Source organism: Poecile atricapillus, chromosome 11, assembly GCF_030490865.1.
Source record: "Poecile atricapillus isolate bPoeAtr1 chromosome 11, bPoeAtr1.hap1, whole genome shotgun sequence".
NCBI classification, from domain to species: domain Eukaryota; kingdom Metazoa; phylum Chordata; class Aves; order Passeriformes; family Paridae; genus Poecile; species Poecile atricapillus.
Window position 1 is genome coordinate 17,077,775 of NC_081259.1, and position 25,177 is coordinate 17,102,951.

A 25,177-nucleotide genomic window follows, 5' to 3' on the forward strand; every position below is an offset into this window, starting at 1 on the left:
ACAGCAGAGATGCTCAGATAAAGAGACTTCAGAGAAGCAAGGAGAGTGATCTGAAGGGAGTAAAACATCCCATCATAACTAGAAACAGCTAACAGAATGCAGCAAAGATGTTGAGATGAGCTGGAGGCAAAGATCAGCCAGAGCAGGGCTGGGGCTTGGGAAGATCACCCTGCTCTCTCAGGTGTTACTGCCCATTAGATGGAAAGCTTTGAATCTGAAGAGTCAGTGAAATCACTTCTAAAACCTCATCCTATTAACACTGTGGAAAGTATTTTTATTTTCAAGCAACTCACTTGCATTCATGTTTAAACTTACTATAAATAGTGTGCTAACATTGGTTCTGAAACATGCAATGGAGTTGCTGTTCCCTGTGTGTCCTTGCTGGCTCCTGGCTGATTCCTGTGCCTGCTGCCCATCCTGTTTCAGCAGTGGATTTATGAACTCCCTCCCTCCCCAGTGCAGCTTATGACAAGGCCTGCGAGGATCAATGAAGTTCCTGTGTGAGCCAAAACACAGGAAGCAACAGACTGTAAAGTGAGTGAAACAAAAAAGGTTCCACTCCAGCAGCCCTTTGCTGCCCAGCTCTGGAGAGAAGGATTGCTCTGCACTGCAGTGCCCACAGAGAGCACAGTCTGGGGAAGAGGTGATCTGGGATGTGGGTATGGACACCCACCTCTGCTATCAACCACAAGAGCCTCTGGCACCAGGTTACATTCCCACCTGCGGCCCTGTGGCAATGACAGCCCCCCAGAAAAGCCACTGATTAAAAATAAATCAGTTTTAATTTGAAAAAATATCACTTTTGCTTTCTCCCTAGTCTCCCAGTGAGCAGTCCATATCATGGCTACAGTTTTGCTATATTAATTAGTGCAATCTCACAGGTGTCCAGATGCCCCAAAGTTAATTTATTAGACTGGTGCCTGTGTAACCAAGATTGTGAAAATTAGAGAACAGAGACTGCAATGAAACTGATGGAGTAAAGTAGCCCTGTTAACTTCAGTGTAATGGTAGACCTAATTAACTTTAAGTACCTTCCCCTTCTTTATTTATTTATGTCTTGTCCCAACTTTCAACTTTTAAGAATCAGGAGTTAGTGAATAATGCATTACCAATTAAAGTGAATGACCATCAGCATTTTTTTCCCCTTGAAACACAAAAACCCTGGCTCAAAACATTAATGCTTGAGGTAAAGATCTTTCTTTATATTAGCAGAATCTAATTTAGAAAAGTGCATTATTGATTCTATCCGTTTGTCAGAACCTGCAGTGGTATTGAGCTCAACATTGCCAGTAACTAGAAATGTAATGTGTATATGAAAAAAACCAGGTGCATTGAAATTAGCACTAATTTTATTAGAATTCAATAGACATTAAGGTAATTTATTTCTATTTTAAGATGTAAATGTTGTCTTTGTCTTCACCTTGATGAAAATTCACTGAAGAAAGAAAACACCATAATGATTTGTTAGGCAGTCTGGTCAAGTTGCAAAGGTAAAAGATTTTTTTTCTTAGTGTATGAGCTGAAGTTAATACCTAGGTTGTTTCCAAAATAAACTCTTGAGGAAAGACTTTCTTCCTCTCACCCCTGTCTGCACAGGTGCCCAAAAGATGCTCCATGAGCAAGATGGACCCCAGTTTCTAACAAAGATCTCGGGCGTTTTAACATCTTTTAGTGTCAATGCTTTGAAAGAGTTATGGAATAAGACTAAGTCTCCTCTTACTGAGATTTTACTGGAAACAAGCTCAGTTGCTATTGAAAGCACTTTTCCCTGTGAGCTCCTAGAATTCCTGAAATGAGTGGTTTGACTCCAATATTTCTAAGGTCCTTCTGCAGACTTACAAGACCTGAGAGACAACTTGTATAAAACTCAACACTGAGTTTGTCCTGTTACTTTCATAAAGTCAAGTTCCATTACCTGGAGACATCTTCTAAAGCATGGTCAGACTTGTGGTGCCAGGAGATAGATTATGATCCACTTCATACCTGGAAGCCTCTTAGGAAGTCTATCATTACCACCCAAGTTTGCTCTGCTCCTGTATCTCAATCTAAACATGATCCTGTATAAAATTTCTGGTTTGTACATCAGCTTCAGTACCAGGCCTTCCAACTCAAAAGTTCTCATAGAATGAGCTGTTCCTGAAGTGTTCAATGCTCTATCACTGAAGCCAAAAAGACTCTGTGTGATCATAATTTCTCACTTTCTTTTCTAAGCTTAGCCTTGATTTGTCACAAAGCAACTCTCAGCTGTCTAGCACTTAAACTCTGAGGAGTCAAAGAACTGTGCCAAAGGACTTTACAATGTGCTACCAAGATCTCAGAGATGATAACATAATTCCTAAGGAATACTGATGCCATTAGAAAAAGCATAAACATATTCTGCTGAATAAGCCCATGCTTACTGCGAAAAAGAATTCTAAATTATTTCTCAGCTTCTTCAGAAACCCAGGCTGTCCATAGGCATCTGCTAAACCAGAGTCTGCAGAATAAATGAAGAATAATTTTTTTCCCAAGGTTTTCTATTGAATTAAATGCTTGTATGTGTTTAACGTTTCCATTTATACGAAATGCTGGTCAAACACTTTTTAACACACGTAGATTAACAAAATGTGCTTCTTGTTCAATAAATTATATTATCCCAGAATCAAACATACAGCAAGTGTGTTACTTAAGGAACAAATAGTTCTGTGAAGTTCAACTTGAAATCTAATTCAAATGTTTTTCACTTCATGTTGACTCAGTGTCCTCCATAACTGAATTTCTAAAGCATGGCTTCTGCTTGTAAAATATCAGATATTTGAAAAAAATTACAACACTAAAGAAGAATTTCTAGATCATTAAAATTATGTGGAAAGCCATCAATTACAAGGTTTTTATAGCATTGTTCTTAAAAAGCTTAATAATGGTTCACACAACTATCAGATTGAACACATACTTGTTTCCACTTTATAGTAATTTATAGACATCAATTGACTAGCATACATAAAAAATAGACTATGTGACAAAACACAACATAATTCAATTTACTTTTTAAAAAATAAATGCTAAAAGTCCACATTTGTCCTCTTAAAACCATAAATTATTAAGTTGTTGAACTGAGAATAAAAAAATAGTGTCTTATTTTTTTTTTGCACTGGTTGCCTTATACCTACTGCTTCTCTCATTTGCAGTTACATTGACTGTGTCTCCACTTCCTATCATGTGGTGGCCCCAAGAAAATGAAAACTCCTGATAATTAATAAAAATATTTATTTTGCTCAGGTAGCTGAAAAAAAAGGGGAAAACTTTTATTAGCAATATTCTGCACCCTGCTAGCAAATTTCCTATGAACAGACTGAGATAAGAACTTCAGATTTCTAACCAGCTCTTCACACAGAGATCCCTGTGGGGATGGGGCTTCTGTGAGGGATATACACAAAGGGCAGAGATTGCTAAATTTAATTTTATTTCCTATTCATTTCCTTTAACATTTACCCTAACTATCTCTGCAAAAAGACATTCACCTAAATATTTTCCAGTTTCTGGGGCTGGTTTTACCCTTGAACAAAAACAAGAAGGGGAAGACCTCTGCATGCCTCTGCATTTCTGGATATCAATCTTGGCAGAAAGTCTGGCAGGTGAGCTACAGAAGTTAAGATACAGTTTGCAAGCAGTCAGAAGTGATACCTTTAGCTCAGGCATGTTTATTATAAGCTGCATAGGTAGTTTAACATCTGGGTCCTTTGTATAGTCCATGGGCACAACGTTTGGTGCCATTTCATAGTATCGGCCGTGCAACCTGTAAACAAGCAGAAACAAACAGCCAATAACCAATTTTAAATAACCAATTCCATTCAGACCATAATCAGGTACAAATTTGTCTTGCAGCTCTAATCATTGACTTTAGTGCACAAGTTTGAGCCCACCAAATTCCCATCTTTGTGAAAAAAGGGCTTTGATGCAGCATAACTGCTACCAACACCATGTGTTTCTCAAGATCTGTAACTGAGCAGAGTTTCACACTGTGTGAAACATTTAGGCACTGCCAGGTATGTACACAGAAAGTCTAAAACAAGGAATGTACTATGAAATGCAATTCTTATATGTGGAAATTTAGTCTTATGCCTAATTCATAAACTGCTTAGGAGAGAAAGTGGCCCCTTTGTCATGCCCTATGTATTAACACAGTGTATTCTGATCTCTCAGTAGGGCACATGTACTATTTGTGTACATTATAAAGCTGTATCTTGTGACTTTTAATGAAAAATCCTGCCAACTCACTTCACTAGGCATACTAACAATTACATCTAGAGATTATCATGTTTTAACAGCAGAATATAAACAAAGCAGTAATACAGGAAGCAATGGCTCAGCAACCCCTTCATTTCCCCAGCTTTACCTGCAGCAGCCCTGCAGCCAGCCCCACACCCAACTGAACTACTTCAGGTCTCTGTGTGTAAATAAACTCAAAAACTAAGAGGAAATAATCTACAGGCATCTGTAGATCTTATTATGTAAATCTCTTATGATTATGATGTGCTACAAAGAACACATGAAATCAAACACAGAAACATATTTTTTCTGCATTGTAGGAAGCTGAAGTCTTTATCCTGCACAGCAATATTTTGTGCCATAACAGAAATTGGATATCCACTGATCTCAGCACATTTCAGCTGCTAACCACAGCTCACCCTGATATTTCACAAATACTGTGTAATTTAAGATGCAATAGCCATTTCCCTCTCTAGCAACTGATTTCTCTATTGTAAATAGCAGCTAAAAAGATGCTTCTAAACACAACAGAAAAAGCAGATAAAAGCACTCACAAAGAAAAACTTAGAAGAAAGCAAAACTTTCAAGTCCAATATCCATCTACAAGTTACCTACTTTTTTAAAAGCTAGAATACTGAAATGGTGTTCTAGTCCTCAAGAAAATTAAGCACTCATTATTGACAAAACTTGACCACTGTGGACAACACTTGGCAATTCAGGAGCTGATAATCCCTGCTTATTTTAACAGCCAAAGCTTCCTTCTGTACTTTATGTAATACTAGACTTGTCTCTTTATAACATATCAGTGCAAAGTAAACTTGTCACTTCTTGCTGACAGAATTCACTATCTTGTCCACAGGAATTGCAATCTATTTCTACAGAAGTTCAGCCATACCCTTTGGCAGCTAAAAGAAGGATATGGATACAGCTCCCAGCTCTAGACTAGACTTTGCCAGAATTGTCTGGAAGGCAGGTGCTGGACACAGAGATGTGCAGGTAACTAACTGCAGATTTGAGGGCAGCTCTCATATCCTGTTTTCCTCCCAACTTACTCTGCCGTTAATTCATCAGGCCGGTCGAAGATCTGTGGATGTAAGAGCTTTCCACCTGAGTGGATTTCACACTAAAGCATCCAAATGAGTCTGTAGGAAGTGGCTCTGATCTAACTCTAGCAAGCTAAATTACAGCAATAAAATATATTTTCCACATGCTTTTATCTGCAAGGATCCAGCAACTCTATTTGTTATAGCCCTATCACATGGCATGATTAGCATCTATAACTGTGAAAAGGGCCATAAGATTTCCCTATACCAAACAAATACTACATTGCACTTACTCCATTATCCTTCAAAATAAAAAAACCCAACCAAGTGAACAACACAAAAGACAGCAACACCCTGTCCTTCTGTAAGATCTTGATGCTGGAAGGTTCTTCAGGGACACTATGTACTGTTTTATAATAAAGTGGATTGCCAGTATCAAATGCTGGATTTTGTAGAAAAAGCATCTTAAGATCTTTTGTAGGAAAAGCATCTTTTCTTGGCATCTTAAGAGGATGCCAAGAAAACCACTTGTTACAAGGAACACAGTCCTTTTTGTAAGAGTTCCACCAAAACTCTCATTTAGTTGAATAGCTTATATTACATTGGGAGAGTACTTATTTTTGGCAAGGAAACAATACATGATCAATTATTCTGTAACACGATGTAAAGCTCAGTAAACATTGGGGTTATTTACTCCCATAATCCTCCTGCCTGTATGCAATATCTCACTACTTGCTTGTGGTGTTGTGCACTATGACAAATCCTGTGCACTAGGACAAATGAGTAATCACTTCCCAAAAGCTGCTCATTACTGACTGTTCTCTCACATCTCTCAATAACATTAATTCCTAACTGCAAATAGAGAAGAAATAAAGCTCTGGTAAAGGCTCTGATATTTCTCCTGTTTAGGAGAAGCAGAAAGCTCTTCAGGTGAATGCATCAGAGCAGTTGTGACCTAGAGGAAAGGCTTTTTGTCATTTTACTCAGCATGCCCTTCACAAGAAGCATGTCTGAAAAAACCTAAGCCTCTTTATCTGTCCTAGACACATTTTTGATTTGTCAGGGAGGCAATGCAAGGTTTTGCAGTGCTGTCTGAACACACTCAGATTTGGAAAAGCTGCCATTATCATACAGAGACCATCATGTGTATTCAGAAGCCCAAGACCAGCCTCACTGTCTTTGCAGCAGTAACTACTACAGATCCTGCAGCTGAATTTCCTTTGAAAGATGCTTCTGGTTGCATGGAGAAACATTTTCCTATTCCTGGATATGCTCTCTTTGTCAGCAGGATTTACTTCGCATGAAAGTAGGAAATGAAAAATTGGCAGTGTCTTCCCTGCCACAAATGAGAGTGGGGGGCGGGAATGTGGTGATAAATTTAATGGCAAATTTCTTTAACTGATGATGCTCTGTCCCCACAGGTACTAGTACATGTCTATGCTTCATGTGGAACATTCAAGGATTAAGGCTGTGATTCTGAATCATTTCAATCTAGTCAAAACTGAGACTGCTGATCTGCCCTTGCAGAAATTTGAAGCCCATCAGCTACTCATATCCTTTGTATAAGCATTGACACTTAAGAATGTGCAGTGAGGTTCAGAGAACTGATGTGTTTGAAAATATAGTTTTTACAGTCAACTCCTTGAGGTTACTGAAACAGTTGCTACAGCAGCAGAAGAAAATGGGGGTTTAATTTTTCTATTAAATTAATCAATAAAGGCAGAACAAGACTTACCCCTGTAGACAGCAGTAGTTTTAAAGTCAACTCAGCTGCCCATCAACCAGTGAAAACCAAAAATGCTGTGTTCAGAAAAAAACCCACAACACAGTTTTGTCCCCACAGCCTACTTTTGATTGATACCTTTCATTCTACTACTTTGGGTCTTCTACATGGCAAAAAAGGTAGGTCAGAGTTTGTTCCCACTTTTCAAGGGTGAAACATCCTTGAGTCAGCAAGGGTGATGCTGTGGGTATTTGCTGGACACAGTTTGGGATGTCTCCAAACTTACAACAGAGCCTCCAACTCTACCTGAACAGATCTGAAAAAGAGATTTCTAAGCTTACACCCTGCAGCAACCATTCAAAAATTCACTACTGAGCTTTGGGAGGGAGTCAGACTATACCCAAGGTCACCAAGTGGGTGGGTTAAAACACAGAGCAGCTCTTCCTTGGCCTGGCGTACATTCATCTCCACCATTAAATGTAGTGACAACACATTACAGCTGTCTGAGCTGCCTTTTTAACAGGAACTCTGCACTGAAGGAGTGCTGAAAACAAAAGATAAAAGCTTGCAGTGGCTCATTGATTAGAAATAAGTAGAGGCTTTAAAGTGGCCTTTAAAGATGAATAAACAGCTCCCTAGTTCAGGTCCCACAGCAACAGTCATCTGATTTATGCTGTAAGGGGAAAACATTTTTATTCAGCAATATATGTCCTATTTATTCCTAAGGGATGCATTCAAAGATTTGTACATTACACTCAAGACCATCTCAAAGAGTAAATTCTAGATTGCTCTGCATTGTTCTGTATATTCAGGGAAAAGAATACCAAATGGCTTAACTAGAGCTATGAAAGCAGGCACTGAGTGCTGATGGACAGTGCCACCAGGGGCTCACAGGAGCTGTGACATGACCACACACTGGTTGTACAAGATTGTTATAGATACATATTATATTATTGGCTTTTTGCAAATATTAAAATGAATGTTATATGTATAATGTTGGAAAACTTTGCTGTATGAAACTTAAAAACAGTGGTGTAATACATATATATGTATTTTTAGGGAGTAGTATGGTATTACAATAAAGACTGCTTTTGTTCATATATGAATGAGAATGAAAAGATAGAAAACCCACCCCCTGCATTCTTAGATTATCTTATCCAGATGAAGACAGCAGTGACTGGAGCTCCAAGGGAGGAATTTATTGAACCTCTGTTATTAGGGAGTGTGAGACTCAACAGAGCCAAGAAGATTGATCTGTTGGGGAGGGGGAGTTGAAGTTAAACAAAGGAAAATCTAAAACTTAAGAGGAATGTTTGAATAATACATAAGCATTTATGAATATGCAAGATATTGGTGTTTTAAGGGACAATCCTTTGTTAGTAAGGCGTGCTCTTGGGTGAATGCTGAGGCACCTGGCCATATTTGTTCATTTTGCTTTATTTCTGCCTCCTAATGGTCTTTTTATTAAACTTTTAAATGTTATTTTAAAAAAAATAATTTAAACCTCGTTTTTCACAGGATGGATCAACTGTGCCAGCAGCAGGACCAGAAGTGCACAGCTGCTGTTCACCTGCACTTTTGGTTATTTACCACGATCAGAGCTATAGTCTCCTGTCCAGATGCCAGAGCTGAATGGAACAGCTGGAGATGGACTTTGTGCAATACACAGAATAAAATTCACCACTCCAGAGACCAGCAGGACAATTGGCAAGTCAACATAAAGCCTGGGAAAGAGCCAGGTCTCAGCAATCAGCCCTCCAAGCACCTGAGATGGCTGGAAGTAAAAGAAGCAGCAGCATTGAAGATGGGATTGCACAGAATGCAGGACAGAATGCACTGATGGGAACTGATTTACAACCCTTGCTACAGAGGCAAATCTGTGAACTGCACATGCTCTCTTTCTTGCCTTGCAGTCCTTGCAGCTGGGGAACAGGGCCAGAGAGACCAAAATCTGCAAGTGTGCCACACAGGGGAAAAAAGCTGATAGCAGCTCAAAGAGAAGGACAACTGATAGCTGATAGAAGGAGCTGATAGCTCAAAGAGAAGGAGATTCTTTAATCTGGGGCTGAGAAACTGAGGAAGGAGGGGCCTTTGGGGCTGTCAGCAACTAATAAAGTACTTGGAGGATCTCAGATTTATGCCATATTTGCACAAACTGTTTTTGCAACAATAAATGTTAAATATGGTAACAGAGGTATAAATCTCTGTTGCACCAATTCCTCAGTGAATTATTGCTTCCAAGGATTGCAAAAGGAAGAATAGTCTATTAGAGAAGGTAGTCTACCATGTGAAGCTGAAACCAGAATGACAGGAAACATGATACAAGGAAATTCAGACAGAAACTGAAACCACAACTCACTAAATTGCCACAGTTTGACAAACACATAAAGAATGAAGAACAGTGAGAAACACAAGCAGGAAGAGTTGAAGGTTGAAGGAGTTCTATTACTGATATGCCTTGTCTCTTTTATTGCTTTCCAGTTGAAGTTATTTTCATTTTACCAATAAAATATAATAACTGGAAACAGAAATCAGATTTCTAAAAAGGCAGCATAATAAGATGAGAAAAGGTGGACAGATGAGTCTTCTGCTAGTTTTTAGTTAGCATGTAAATTTATTCGTCTTTGCAATGCAAAATGAAGCAGCACAAATTAATTTAAGAGAATACTCGATAAATATCCTCCAAAAATATCTGCAGCAAAATTAAAATGAAATTATGAGAAATGTTTTTGGCAGACAATTTATAATAAATTTATTCTAAATTTAGTCATAGTTAGGAAAGCTCTTTCGATACACATTCTACTGTTACTACATCTACTGTTGCCAGACCTACATGATGAATAGTGAGTATAGATAAGAATACTTCATAATGTTTTTCCTTCCTTGAGGCACCACTCAACCCCCTGCTCAGAGGCCTCTTTTCTGCTGTGATTGCAAGAATCACAGAGTGACTGAGGTTGTGAGGAGCTCCTGAGAACTGGTGCAGCCTCCTGCCCTGCAAGGGCACCTGGAGCTGGCTGCCACATCCAGATGGCTTTTGAGTATCTCCAGGGCTGGGGATTCCAGAGCCTGTCTGGGCCGTCTGTTCCAGTGCTTGGTCACCCTCACAGTGCTTCCCTATGTTCAGCCAGAACCTCTTGTGTTTCTGTCTGTACCCACTGCCCCTTTTCCTGGCATGAGCCTCTGTCTCCTTTGCACCCTCCAGATCTCAGCTCTCTCAGCCCTTCTTCATATGAAAGCTCCTCAGTCCCTTATCCATCTCAGTGGCTCTTTGCCAGGCCCTGGAGCAGCTCCTGCACTAGGGAGCCCAGAACTGGGCACAGTACAGCAGCACTCTAGACTCCATAAAGATCAACACTGACAGAGATTCTCTCTTCTCACAAGCCTTAGTAAAACAGGTACAATCTGACTAAAATATAATACAGGAAAGGTTTATGGTACAGAAATGCGGGGACCGGTGCTCCAAAGGAAGAATTTATTGAACCTCTATTATCAGGGAGCATGAGACTCAATGGAGACAAGAAGATTGATCTCTTGGGGAGAGGGGAGTTGAAGCTAAACAAAGGAATATCTAAAACTTAAGAGGAATGTTTGAATCATTTATAAGAATTTATGAATATGTAATAGGTTTCTGTTTTTAAGGGACAATCCTGTTAGTAAGATCTGTTCTCTTAGCTGAATGCTGAGGTACCTGGCTGTATTTGTTAATTTTGCTTTATTTCTATCTCCTAATTGTCTTTCTATTAAACTTTTTAAATTTTATATAAAAAATGTGAACATCGTTTTTTACACTGACAATAGGGCAATTCCCCTTTCTGCATACAAAACTTCAAACTCTTTAAAAGAAAAACAGGAGTTGTGTTCTAACTCCTCCCTCCATTTGTGTAGCAACTTGCTCCACATGGAGCTGCCTCCAAGTAGTTTGCTGCATTTGCTCCCTTATAAGGAAGCTTTCCATGCATTTGAAGGAAAACACTGCATAATTCTCTGGCAGATATCAGATTTAAAATTCAACATTCAGCTGGATTGGCTAGAAGTGCTCCTGTCACATCACCTTTCACCCATCAAGAACAAGCCACGAAACCAGCAAGAAGAGAAGGCAACAGAAGAACTATTTTTCTTCTACAAAAAGGTTCAAAGGTTTGCTGATGTCCCAGGTGGTGCCCAGCTTCATAATTTAGTGCCATATTCCCCTGGCAGTTGTCTATCTAGGTTAAGTCACTCTCAAGTAATACAACTTGAATTTACAATATTTGTCCTTTTTGGCTAGGACAGACATCCAGGAATACCTGTGTTTGAGTGTTTGGGTGCCAAAGTGTACCAGTCTACAGGGAGAAGCAGAAACAGATGGGCTGCTGAGCAGATAAGCATTATTGCTGGAGTAAAAGCTTGTCTGCCAGAAAATCAGATTTGTAAAACTGAGTAAGAGAAATAATGCCTTATAAGAGACAACTCAACAATTTATTCCCATTTACAATCACAAGAGAGGAGTGTTATAGAAGCAGATTCATTTCTATAACTAAAGTGGTTTTCCAACTTTTCTTCACATATTTTTTTTTCTTTTTGTTCCTGTTTCTCTCTACAGGACATTTTCCAGAATAACAAATCTTTTTGAATGGTGATGCCCAGAACTGGACAGTCCATTCCTACTGAGGTCACAGTACTGCTGACTGGAATTCTCCCATTTTATAAACACTGCTGAGGCTAATGCATTGTAGAAATGCATTTCTCTTTTTGGCAAGAGTATTGTGAGGGTGGTTTTGTTAAAAGTATGCTCACATCACTAAAGCCCCAGACCCCACTTTTTTTTTTTGCATCATTTCGCACCTGCAAATTTTTTCACAGTTCTTAGGACTTGAGTGTGTGAGTGTGTGAATTTCCTCTTGTTCACTTCAGCAATTTCTCTAACATACTAAATACTGTTGAAAAAGCTAATCTTAATCTTTATAGCATCTGCAACTCCCTTCACCTTGATGTTTCTTACCATTCTCACCAATTTTCGATGTTCAGGAGTACTTTGACCAAGAGTTCAGTGCACTTAAACAAGTAGAAAAGGACTAACACAAACTGGAATATGTAAAAGCCTTTACCAATAAAGACATGTTGCAGCTGTGTCTTTTTTCTGACTTACAAAAGCAGACACTCCCAGGAAGATTTGCTTTTAACAAATCCACAGTGGCTGCCTCTGATCATGTATTAAGTTCTAGGCACTCACAGACTGATTGTCTACCAGTGTGTTCTGGCATCTCTCCATGCAGAAAAGTTGTGTCCTGAAGCTAAACACATTGGTCTAAATTTCCACATTCTCCTTAAGAAATCTGGGTGTTGGGGGTTAGGTGTCCTTCCTTTGGTTCCTTCTCACCTATAGAATTTTTCCCCATTAGTTGTGGGGAAACCAGACTGCTGGTACTTATTGAGTGCTTGAGAAGACAGAGTTTGGCTGGGCCCAGGAGAAAAGGGGGGCAAATAAAAGAGAGGGTGAGGGCAGCTGTGGAGAGGGGGAGCTGTTTTTTATCTTGGGTTTCAGAGCAGGACGCACTGGGAACTGTTGTGGTTTTGGGGAAAGGAATTCACCATAACCCCAAGGGAACTTCTCCATCTGTGGGCCCCCGCAATCCCTGCCTTGCCGGGACGTCCTGCAGTGCGAGCCGCTGCCGTGGAGCTTCCGATACACCTCGTCCACCAGGCCGGGATTTTCCTCTCAGTCCTGCCGTTCCAGCTGGGTTTCTCAGACTCCTGCAGGGGCACCGAGATCCACTGCCCGCAGGGGGCTGGTGAAGAAAAGCCTCTCCTCCATCCTTTCCAGGAGAGAAGGCTGTCAGGGGTCCCTGGTTCTGTGTTGTTATTTATACCATAGTTGTTGTTTGTTTGCCTTGTTATACACACTAGTAAAGAACTGTTATTCCTATCCCAATATCTCTGCTTGAGAGCCCCTTAATTTCAAAATTATAATAATTTAGAGGGAGGGGGTTTACGTTTTTCATTCCAAGGGAGGTTCCTGCCTTCCCTAACAGACACCTGTCTTCCAAACCAAGACACTGGGGCATGTTTTCAAAGCCCTATCACCACCAAAGCCACCAGTAAGAGCTCTAAAAATTTGTCAGCTGTCCTTTGTGCATTTTAGACAAGGTTTTGAGCCAGCGATAACATAAATACATCTACAATAACCAATATTCTTTAATATGTTCTTGCCCTGGGCCCTGACTGAATGCTCATAGCTGAGCTGTGATCAGCACTTCCAAAAATTAACCATATTTGACAAAGACTTAGGAGACTGATGATAAACAGCTATCAAACACCAACAGTGAGCTATGGTTTCTATTTCTCTCTTTCACCAGGCACCCTTGCTGCTGCTGCAGTCTTACTTTATATTTTTTCCTAGGTCCATTTTCAGCACCTTGTGTTAATTTTTTCTTCACTTAAATTCGTAAGTTATACTACTTTCTAATAATTTGCAAATTATCCACACTCAGATTACAAATCAAAAGATGTGTCTTCAACCTCTCTGACCACAGTCTGCATTTATGCTGACTTAAGCTGATACTGACACCAAAGCCTTGCACACTACAGTCAGTGTGTACCTTAACCAACACCTTACTTGTAGGGAAATGCTCTCCTCATTTTCAGTTGCATTTGCTTGCTCTGGCTCTTATGCCAGCTTTGGCACTCATCTGATCCCTCAGATGAGCTGATTCAGTTTATGAAACCAGCAGAAAATAGATTTACTGTTGTTTGGGGTTTTGATGGGCTACTTTCCCTGTAGGGACAGATAAGAGTGCTTAGCCCATTTCACCTAATTGCAGTCTCATGCTGGTTTGTATCAGTTTATAGCAATCTAAATTGAAGCTGCCATTTTAATCCCTTCATCCCCACCTACATAAGTCATTAACAGCCATGCAAATAGATGGTAACCCAGACAGGGCTTTATTTGTATTTTTTTAATTAATTTTTTTAAGGTTGCTCCTTGCTGGATCATCTCACTGAAGTCAGCAGCTGCACAAGAAATTCAGTTCAGCCTAAAGAGGACTGGACCTGCACTTCCTCCACATCAGTCCTGTGAGCATCCTGCAGTGTAAATAAGTGCCCAGCAGTACCTGTGTGCCCCTTCACTGAGACAGGGAGATGCTAAATCACTAAGTGCTAATTGACCAGGGTGTCATAACCCATTTTATTCCTGTTCACTGAAACTTCACCTCAGACATGCAGAAACACCTCTGGCTTCTACACTGACTGCAGGATGTACCTTCACTGGTATCATTGAGCAGAAAAGCAGCAAATCCCATTCATACAAGTCACTGGCTCTACCCTAAAATAGTCTATGATATTCACCTTAAGCCAATCACCACTTTATGACAATTATACATTATAAGTGGATCTTAAATCCAATCCTGCTCTCATTAATTCCTGCAGAATAACTGGCTTTATCTGGTTTCCTCACAAGCCAGATAAGATTTAGCCCCTTCCACATGGATCACAAAGGAGAAATTTAAAACAATTTACTTACCGAAGGATTTCCTTTCGAGTGAAGAACGTGCAATCCTGTTAAAGAAACAAAATATGTCATTGTACTACAGAAATATTGAAAACAACTGCAAAGAGTTGTTTCTCAACCTTTTGGAAGGAAACTCAGATCTGACAGAGAAATGTTAAAGATGCTGTTTGGGTGCCATCTACTTTTGACTCAGAAGGTAATATACTACATAATACATATACTACATACTATAAAATAGCATACTATATATACTGTGTGTGTATATATATATACAAAATACTATAAAATAACAGAAATGTTCCAAGGACAGGCCTCTCAGCAAAAAGAAATATATTGGTAATGTGATAGTTCAGGAGGAAAAAAAACCCAGGTTGCTGAGATACTTCTCCAATGTGGAATAACCAGACCAGAAACAAAATTAAATCCAAAACACAAGTTACATGCCAAAAGTATTCAATAAATTAATATGGAAAACTATGAACAACTTATAGATGACAAAAACTGTCTTCTAACTTGAAGTATCCCTCTGCTGGAGACAACTGGTTTAATAATAAAATAATGTATTTATTTATTAGTTATTAACCCTTTTTGCTAACAATCAGTTTGCACTGTGGTCACTTTGCTGAATGCTACAAACTCCTCTATTTTAGGAGCATGGATAAATGGGCAGCCCCTGCCCTGAACAGCAGCAAACCATTCAGCTCTCCTTGTTCTATCACAGAACTCGAAATAACTTACTAAAATGCAGAGGTAGAGCTTGCTCAGCTTGAGAGAAGAGCGTACAAACACTCATTTGCATTCTAAATGGCTCTATGATGTGACTGAATTGACATTGGTTTAATTCAATTCATGAGCACCTGTGCTATACTAGAATTCAAACACTTCACCACAGAACCAGAATATGAGCAGTGGAAGAGTTTGCATTTCATGCATTTCTATGTCAGTGACAGAAAAAGATCTTTGAAAATCAGCTTGTGACAAGATAACAGTATCAGACATGGTAAGTCATACTTAAAGGTAACATACAACTACTTTGACTCTCCCAGTCCTGCTCTTCAGTCAACTAATGAAAAAGTATTTCTTTCTCAAGCTCAGACTCATTAGGGCTAAATGCCTGCTTCTTCCAAGGAGGGGAGAAGCAAAGGATCCCCTCTGGCAGAAGCAAAGACCTGTCTCGGGTGTCCAGGAATGTGATCAGTCCTGCAGGTATCAATTATTGAGCTGCCTTTCTCTCCTCCATACAAAGTGCCCAGAGCAGCAGCTCTTCCTTCAGTGCATTGTGTAGTTACAAGACCCAGGAGGAAGCACCTTGGGAGCTGCTGATACTGATGTCACATTGTCTGCAACTGCACAAAGTGACATTGGAGCCAACAGGTCAAGTCTTCCTTAATTCCACACAATTAACACACTCAAACTGTCACTTAAGGATGCTTAATTTACTAAGAAAGGGCAGGTGTAATCTCACAAATAATTGTAATGCCCACAGCAACAATCATCTGTAATTATATAGGCTGGGGAAAACAGCAGCCACTTAACTAGAAAGCTGACAGGGAAGTGATATACAAATGGAGAGAAAGATTAAAAGGAAAAGTTACCCTTTACCTTGCAGGAGTTCTGCAAAAATGCTATTGGAAGACAAATGAGGAGGTCAAATAATAAACCATTTTTGCTGACAGTCCACACGTTTTTTATATTTTATTCTGAGTTGCTTCATGACACTGACAACAAACACTGCTGTCTGCCTGCTTTTTAATCAACTAAATTTTTACTAATGTAATCTAAACCCCACTAATACTGAAAACCTCTACAGCAGAAGTAGTTGCAACTATCTGCCTAACCACCATTACTTCAATTACACCTGCCAATTGCATGGAATTGTCAGGGATGAAGGGTATTAAAAAAATAAATAAAGAATGGTCTCACTCTTAAGAGAGATCTTGAAGCTACTCAGCATCAAAGCACCACAAACTCATTGTGACCTGGCCTATACTTTTGATCCAGCCAGATGGTACCACCTATGAAACAATTTACCATTAAAAAGCCTGGTATCAAATGGCAAATGCTAAACCACAGCTCCACATGACCTCTGACAGGGAAGTCCAGCCTCCCTCTTGCTTTTCCCACCTTCTTATTTCTGCTGTTCCTTTATGCAGACTTGAGATTGATGAGCAGAATAACTGCATCAGAGAATTCTGAGGGAAGGAACTAATGTGTTTGTAAATGAACCTAGCAATAATGGATGCTTTTCCAGCTTGGATAATTTCCTTTTAGTGACATAGAATTTAGCATTGGCAGTGATGGTACAAGACATGAAGGTGAAACAAGTATTGATGGCAAGAAAGGGGTGCAGGACTGATTTCTTTTTCCTATTTTTTGAAAGCACAGCCCTCAGCTGGATAAAATCATGATGGACAAAAGATCTAAATAACATAATTACATTTTATAGTTGCTGGAACTTCAGCAATTTAATTCCAATTAAAGACTTTCGCCAGAGAAACATGGAGGTGAATCATCCAATTTTCTTCTGACTACTTCATTCATACAGAAAAATACACAATGAAGGACAACAAATAGTAAATTAACATGTTAAATTCACTCTCATAGGAAAGGTGAAGTGGGCTCTGGAAAGTATTTGTCATTTATGCACAGGATAACTTTGATTTTCCTGCAAGCCAGAGGTATGGAACACATTTGCTATTTTGTGGACTGTATTTGAGTTTACTAAGAGCACAAAAAGTAACCTGTCTGTTCTCTCTGGACACTAAAATGTCTGGGAGGCCTTCTAGAAAAGTAGAAACTGATTACTAAACAGTAAACATCACCAGGGTTTTTAGAATTCTTCTCAGTTCAACATTGCTGGCAAGAATTGATCCTGGGAATTATTCCCTTTATTTCCAGTGCTAGACAGTGGCCTGAAAGACTTCTGCTAACAGCAGGCCCTTGAGACTTTTAGCTTCTGTAGAACAGAGGCTTTGCCTTGACAGGTCACCTATTCCAGCCCCTGAGAACAAACACACACCTTTTCCAAAGTCAACTCTCCTACTCACTCTGTCCTTGTGCCCTTTATAATCAAGTTAATTAGAAGTCCAACATGGGATCACTGTTTTTGAGGTGTAAGATACCACTAAAACAAATCTGCAATTATTTATTCAATGTCTTGTAACAAAGTAAATAAAATCAAGCAAACAAAAAAATAAATTTCCCATTGATTTCCGTGAGATCATGACCTTGTATAATGGCTCTCAAATTTAGCATTTAGATGGTTTAACTGCTTCTTAAAATACTTAGCAGAGAAAAGAGGCAGACAGTGCATTTAGGTTCCACAGGCAGCTTGGTTCATGGCTGGTAATTGGACTTTCTACAAGTCACTCAGCATTGCTTGTAAAGCACAGTTAACTGTCTCTGCTCTTAAAATTTATTTTATAGCAGAGCAGCATGCACGTGCTGTTAGTTTTATTCTTTTATTTCCTGTGTCAGATGAATGCAGATTTAGGAGTGAACAAACTGAAATATGGTGGTCCACCACCCTGTCCACTTGATTGAAAATTCCTTGGTTGGTTCTGCTTTGTACTGAGTTCTACAGTGATTTGAAGGAAACAAGAAAGGGGAGAGAGAGATGCTCTGACAATGCTGCTACTGAGCTGTGTGTAGAGATCCATCCAGCACACCAGGAGGTGTGGCTGCACTCAGCCCACCCACCAGCTGTTCTGGGCATGGATTGCCAGCTCCCGAGGGCAGCACACAGCTCGTGAATGGTACCAGAGTCCAGTGAATGGGAGGTTACCGATCGCTGCTCCCAGAAACAAGAAATTTCACAAAGCACAGCTGTGAAATAAAGCTAATTTCATGGTGGTGTGCAAAACACTCCTCTACAGAACAAAAACTGGAGAAATGAACAACAGAATGAAAGAATAGAAATACTCAAATATGCTGTAGAACAGTATTTCTGAAAGCCATTAAATGCATATTTCTCTTCTAAGACAATACATATATATTCTGCTTTATATATATATAGTTTCATAAGGTCAGGTTTACTTTTATCCAGCAACAGCTTCATTGGAAACTTTTATAAATAATAATATAAATAAAAAAAATTACAAAATCACTGCAAATTAAAAAAAATAAAAAAACAAAAGCCTCAAACAAAATCCAGCAAACTACAGGTAATGCAGATACTGTAAACCATATAGCTATCCGAGAGCAGCTCTTAAATGCTAACTATTGGATGCTGCAGCACTTTAAAAGGTAATATTTCAAGCAAATTACCTCAGAGGTTTCATTTTTAAAATCACAAATGACATTTTGTACCGTGCCAAAGTACAAAATGTGTGTAAGAGCATTTAATCAAAACACCATCAAGACATCATCCTGTGAAGCAACCAAGAATCTGGTACCAGACAAGCAAATGAACTTTTTTTATATGATCTATTAATAACTCCATTCTGGTAATCTTTTACAAATGCAATACTTTTGTTCTACATTCCACACTGCTAAGACTGGCATAGAGTTGTGCAAGACTGAGTCTGCAAGATATTTATGTATTTTCATCACTGTTAGTGTATAAAGAGTTAATAGAGTCAATGAGTTAAAAATGCTGTTTACATCAGAACACAAATGAAAATTTTACCATACAGCTCATCCTTGCTTGTGACCATATATATTTACAATTACACCCAAACCAACCAAAAGACCCCCTGAGTTTCAGAAGGAAAAAATCTGCATCTGTAAGAGCTGGTTTATGTATTCATATGGCAACAGGGGAGTAAAAACAACTCAGACATTAGCAAGGACTGAAAAGAGGCAAATTGCCAACAAAAGTAATTTTGCTCAATCTACAGATGCACCAAATGGTAATGTGAAACCAGAACCTGACAAAAAGAATATTTTCACAAAAAATTTGCTCCATTAATATGCTACTTTTACTTGCACAATAATAGCAATACTGTATAAAATGGAAAATACTTTTTACAGAAGATCTGGGGGTATCTATGAACCTACTTTTTGTATTCTTGTAAAGGGTAATTTTCCAAGACCCTGGATGAAATCAGTCATGGCTTTTTAAAAGACAGATTGATGAACCTGTTTTACTTTGCAAATCGTGTTTCTTGACAGATCATAACATAACTTGTTTAATCTGGTTTTGCATAATTCTCATGAAATATAGTTGAATTGCACTTTAACTTCAATTTTGATAAAAAGAAAAAAAATGAGCTCTGTAATAGAGAAATTCTGGTGTAAAAGAAGAAAGTCATTACTTCATCATATTATATTGTATTGCAATATTACCTATAAAACTGACAGGGTAACCATCAGTTTGTTTTGAGACTGCATTAAATAATGCAGAGTAAATAATACCACTAATGAACAAATACAAATGACTTGCAATAAAACCAGTAATATGCCTTATAATCTCTAGGTTCTAGAAGGGAAATGAAAGAAAGAAAAGGAGAAGGGGAAGAAAGGAAAAGGAAAATCACAGAATTTGTATTGAATTCAGATCTCCTAATTCAAGTAATCCCAGAAAAGGGAATGAGATTGACTGAAGAGTGCAGGTGTTTGTCCACAGCCCAAGTATAGTTTCTCTGCATTTCCTACTCAATACAATTGTTTTACACTTAGAAATGCTTTGCATCAAGCTGAATAAATGGCTCTGATGTTGCTTTACTGCATACCTGTATTTTCCATTGCTTCAAGCATCTGCACACATCACTCAAAACACCCTAAAATTTCAGTTCATTTTCTTTGCTCAATATGAGACCTGACCTCCAAAATCTGTAGGCAGCTTTCAAAACCTTAATTTTAAAATGTTCTTTTATTGCAATGAAACCCATCTTCCCTGCCTATCAATACTTACCTTTTCCTGTACCAGACCTCACCAAGATTAGATTTCACATTTTCTGTATAAAAAAAAACCCCTCAACAGCCAAAACCCCCATTCACAAAACAAACCCTAAAAACCACAGCCAGAACTCTAAGGGCATAATAATCATAAATGCCCAGTAAAATTTCTTTCAGTACAAGGCCAGTAGTTTAAATTAGGTGAATTTCTATTAGGAACCCAGGGCTAGCAAAAGCCTAATTTGCAAAACATTTCACTAATCTTATGAAAATATAAAGAGCTACCAACAAGAACACTACCATAATAACAGGTGATATGATCTTAACAGCAGGTGTTAGAACAAGGTTTTAGACTGGAAAGCTGCAAATCTCCTTTCTTTACTTTGTTTCTACCTACTTGAATTTAAAAAAAAAAACAATAAACAAAAACCTGAATGGTTTTGTATTATCAAGTTCAATTACAGGTCTCTTGTACAAACAGTTTCAACTGGCTACTCATCACCAGTCTTAATGAGGAGCATTTAAAAAACTTGTCCATTGAAAACACTGAGGACATCCTGTGGGAGACCACGTTTACAATTCTTTAAATTAAAGTTAAAAGTTCTGCTAAAAATTGGATCTTCAATATAACAATTTACATACAAAAAAAGGTGCATGCATAGGCTTTTCAGAAGTTTTAGATAAATTAAACAATTTGATTTGTTTTATTTCATTAATATCACACCAATGATCTGAGATTTATGTATGCTAGCTCTTCAAGCAGGTGATTTTTCTGCAGCTTAATCTTCAGTCTCTAAAGACAAAGCCATTGCATAGGTTTTACCATACTTTAACCACACAAACTTCTCACTTTTTCATCTCATAGTGTCTTTTATGAAACAAGCACGTAAAACACAATGAATTTTTAAAAAATTATAAAAATATTCCTCCTGAAACAATATTAGGTGCTATAAGCTCAAAGGAATTTGTACAAAAGACAGAAGTAATCGAAGTTACTACCAGATAATACAATGTCCAGAAATATATTTCAATAAAGAAATGATAAGTCTAACCGTGAGGTGAGTGAGGTTTTGAACATTCTTCCAATAGGAACTGGAAGGAAGTAAAAAAAAAGAACCAAGATATATTTTACAAAAAAGATTAACACTTTTGCTTCTGAATGCTGATACAATGAACACTGTACCCTGGACTAGCGTTGTAAGGAGTACAGTAGTAACAGACACAAAAATTCACAAGAAACTGCTGTGGGGAAAAAAAAAAATACTCAATGATCAATATATAAAAGCAATTTATATGTAGATGCCTTCCTGGTCACTGGGGTACAGATGTGCACAACAGACTGTTGCAAAGGGGACTGTGGTACACAGTGTTGTACTTTGGCCCACAGTTTAGAGGTCCCAGTAACTCAGCTGCTGGCTCAAGACATGAAAAACCTGCAGAAAAAAAAAAATGATTGAAACATAGCCCCATTCTTCCCTTTTCTATTCTGAAAAAACCCACGAATGAGAAGAAGGCAGGTGAGACAGCAGACTCCAAGTCAAACAGCTCCACTTGTATTATACAAACTGCCTTTTCCCCCAGGATGCTGTGGAGAGGCAAGAGCTCTCTGCTGGTGCCTCCAGCCGTCAGCCCAGGATCTTTTTGTTTAAAAGGTTCAAGAGGGATGCAAAACTAATGCATCAGAGGAAAATTATCATCAAAATTAGGTCTTTATCTGATTCTTCACAGCATGAGGCTAATACTCCTTCCTGACAAATTCAGCAGGTCAGTTATTGTCCTGAAACCTGTTATTTTATGGTACTTGCCAAAGATAACAAGTGCTATTACTAGTCAAAAATTGTCTAGCTCTACACTAATGAACTGCAAGTCTGCCTGTAACAGAGAAATCCCAGAGGTGACTCAATCCACTGTGCCCAACTCCTGCCAAGCTTTGAGATCAATTACCCAGCATTATGAAAGGCAGGGGCTGCAAAAGCCATTAGAGAGAGGCAATTTCTACATGAAGAGCACTGAATTAGGGATGACATTTCAGCTCTTGCATTTGCCAGTTTATGTCAAGAAGATAACATTAATTACATTTGGATTTTGTTTTGTTTCACTGCAGTTGTGCTCTGTTCTGTGTTCACTTTTGTTAGTAGGAAGACAGCCAGTGGTGCTTTACAGATCTTTGATTTCTCTCTTGCCTGTCTAGCAGGGATGCGAAAAAGATTTTTTGGATCTTGGACTGCTAAGCCTAAGAACTTTAACTTAAATTAATACATTACAGAGTGCTGGTGAGAAGTGTGGCAAAGTGGAAATTAAAAAGGTCCATTGTCACATTTTCTTCAATGACAAAAAACCTGCTAGGTATTTATAAAAGCATTTTGTTTATGCCTTACTTTCAGCGTGGGATAACGGCTGAAAGCATTTTAGCATATACACCTGGCCTCACTCTGTGGCTCAATATTTACACCTGTGACAAGCCCTTGTTAGCAGTGACTTGAAATAAAATTAGAAATTAAAATAATAGTTTCTACTTCAATAGGTTTAATCAAAGATCACAAAGGTAAAATGTTATTGAGTTACCCAGTCCCTTAAGGATCTGTATCTGTCCCTTGGTTATCACAAGATAAACTAAACCTTGATTTCCTGTGCTGCTAATTTAACGTTTGTCACTTCATATAGGAGAACAGCCCTGGCTGCCTCTTAATAAGTAGTCAGATGCCTCCTCCTTTAGCACACTTCTACTCAATGTTGTGCCACACTGTATTTTCAGAAACTTTTTCAAGATGCCCAGCTTCTTGCAATCCATTTCAGTGAGATTTGCAGTGTGCTGAAATACAACTAAAAACTGGGAATCCTTTCTTTTTTTTTTACTGTATTTAATAGGAGTTGGATGCAATGTTAAGTAAATAAAGAAGTACCAAGTTATCCCTGACATAAAATGCACACTTAGGATGAGGTAAGAAACTGCTTTCCAGGAGTGCATGCAACCATAATGACACCAATTCTGGTGTGCATTAAGCATTAAGCATATTTCCCTGACTTATCCTTAGGAGAAGTGAATTTAGACAGGATCTATTTTTTTCCTTTCTGCTCTATTGTCAGCAAAGGCATCAGGGAGAGAAGGTGCTACACTTTTGTCGAGCTAGTCACAATCTTTATTCTGCTTCCTAGTTCAGACACTGAGGATGTGGCCCATCTCCCTCTATACACGAAGAGAATTAAATGAGCATATTCAACAACCCAGCCTTAGAATATTATTACAGCTACTGGAAGGAACAGTAGAATACACACATGCAGGTTACAAAGAAAGTTTTCAATTATGTTGGAAAAAAAACCACTCCCCAAACCAAACAAAATAAACCAAATCATAAACGTGTGTAGATTACTCCCTTCCATCCCCTAAAGCAAACCAAGATATCTTACCTGGTAGGCATCTAGCTGTTCATCAGTAAATATCGTTTGCTTATTACCCATCTTAAATGAGGAATTCTTCCTCTCTGCAAATGCATCCCATTACAAGTAGCTGGATTCCTCTGTATTGTAGACATTTAGAGCACGTATATTCCGTGAGTGTGCTGAAAAAAATCCCAGAGCCCGCATTGAACAGCTTTGGACTGCACCTGCCCAGTGAGGAAGGACGCAGTCTAGGAAATCTTTGCAAAGGTTGACTCGAGTGTGCCAGGAAGCAAAGAGTTAAAATCACAGGCAAGTGTCGTGCAAAAACAGCGATACCAATCTGCTCCTTTTCAGATGCTTTTCTAAGTGGCATACGGAGCTTTTATAACCCTAACTCCGGGCAGCCGCTCTCAGCATGAGCGCAGCTCTCTCCTGCCTCCGGCTCTCACACAGGGCGCTCCTCACGGCACCTCCAGCTTTTGGAGCAGCTCTGCGTCAGCCGGTGGCGCTGAGCAGCGCAGCCGTATTGCCAGGCTCCCCCAGCCAGCCTGGGAACAGGGCAGAGCACAAAGGCGGCTCTGCTCTGTGCCCTGGCCCGGGCTGCCCGGGGAGCGCGGCTGGGCGCATCCTCACGGCCCCGCTCCGGCACCGGGGGCTCCGCAGGGAACGCTCGTGTCTGCACCGTGCTCAGCGAGGATGTGAGCTCAGCGCCAAAGGTACCAAACTGCCGGGTACAGCAGGGAACGCACGGACTCCTTCGCACATTAACTAAATTTTAAAAAGTCAGCAAGATTAAAGTAGTTTAACAGACGCTAACCTGTCTCCTTAGGCTCAAGTAAGCACAGCTGGGAAGGAAAAACCACTAGCACAGCCTAAAGCAAAAGCAGAAAGTGCCAGTAGAGGGCTCACGGGGTGTTTCAGCGCTCCACAACCCTGCTGATTGGAAAATAGAAAAAATAAAAGAGCATCTATGAGAAGCAGACAGACAAAAGCATATTATCTCACATCTGCAGAAGGATAAGCTCTTATAACGACAGCAGGAAGAAGTCTGAGTGAGAAAGGATGGCAACGGGGAAGAAGGACACGTTATAAGCTCACTTTCCACTCATGCACATCAGAACAGAACACGGTAAAATTCCCAACTTCTTTATTTACCAGTGGTCATTATTTCCTCATCAAGATAGCAAGTTTAATAAAAACACTTGGAGAATTAGTTATCTTCTGCTTTTCCCTACAGTTTCTAATTAATGATCCTGGCCTGATAGCAGGATTGGATAATAGGAGTTCACTTTACCTTGGCATGTAACAACAAAGAACAAACAATTAAAAGTAATAGTGAAAGCAAATATATTGTGTACATAGTAAAAATATCCTATGAAGTGTGTTGGATATGTAGTAAAAACATTCCACAAAGTGCTGAACCACAGACTGTTTTAAGAGATGGCTTATTCA

General features: G+C 39.1%; 1 protein-coding gene across 2 annotated transcripts in view; it reads right to left on the reverse strand.

Annotated features, from left to right (window-relative positions):
• Window positions 1-24,211, reverse strand: part of CIB2 (calcium and integrin binding family member 2) — a 36,038-nt gene extending 11,827 nt beyond the window's left edge. Inside the window, exons 1-3 of one of the 2 annotated variants that reach the window (XM_058846906.1) lie at window positions 23,753-24,211; window positions 14,519-14,553; window positions 3,664-3,775 (exon numbers count right to left, since the gene is read on the reverse strand). In XM_058846906.1, coding sequence (XP_058702889.1) covers window positions 3,664-3,775; window positions 14,519-14,553; window positions 23,753-23,803 — 198 coding nt within the window. In that variant the 5' untranslated portion in view covers window positions 23,804-24,211. The remainder of the gene's footprint in view (window positions 1-3,663; window positions 3,776-14,518; window positions 14,554-23,752) is intronic. The other variant, XM_058846905.1, reaches the window with a different exon arrangement.
• Window positions 24,212-25,177: the final 966 nt, after the last annotated feature.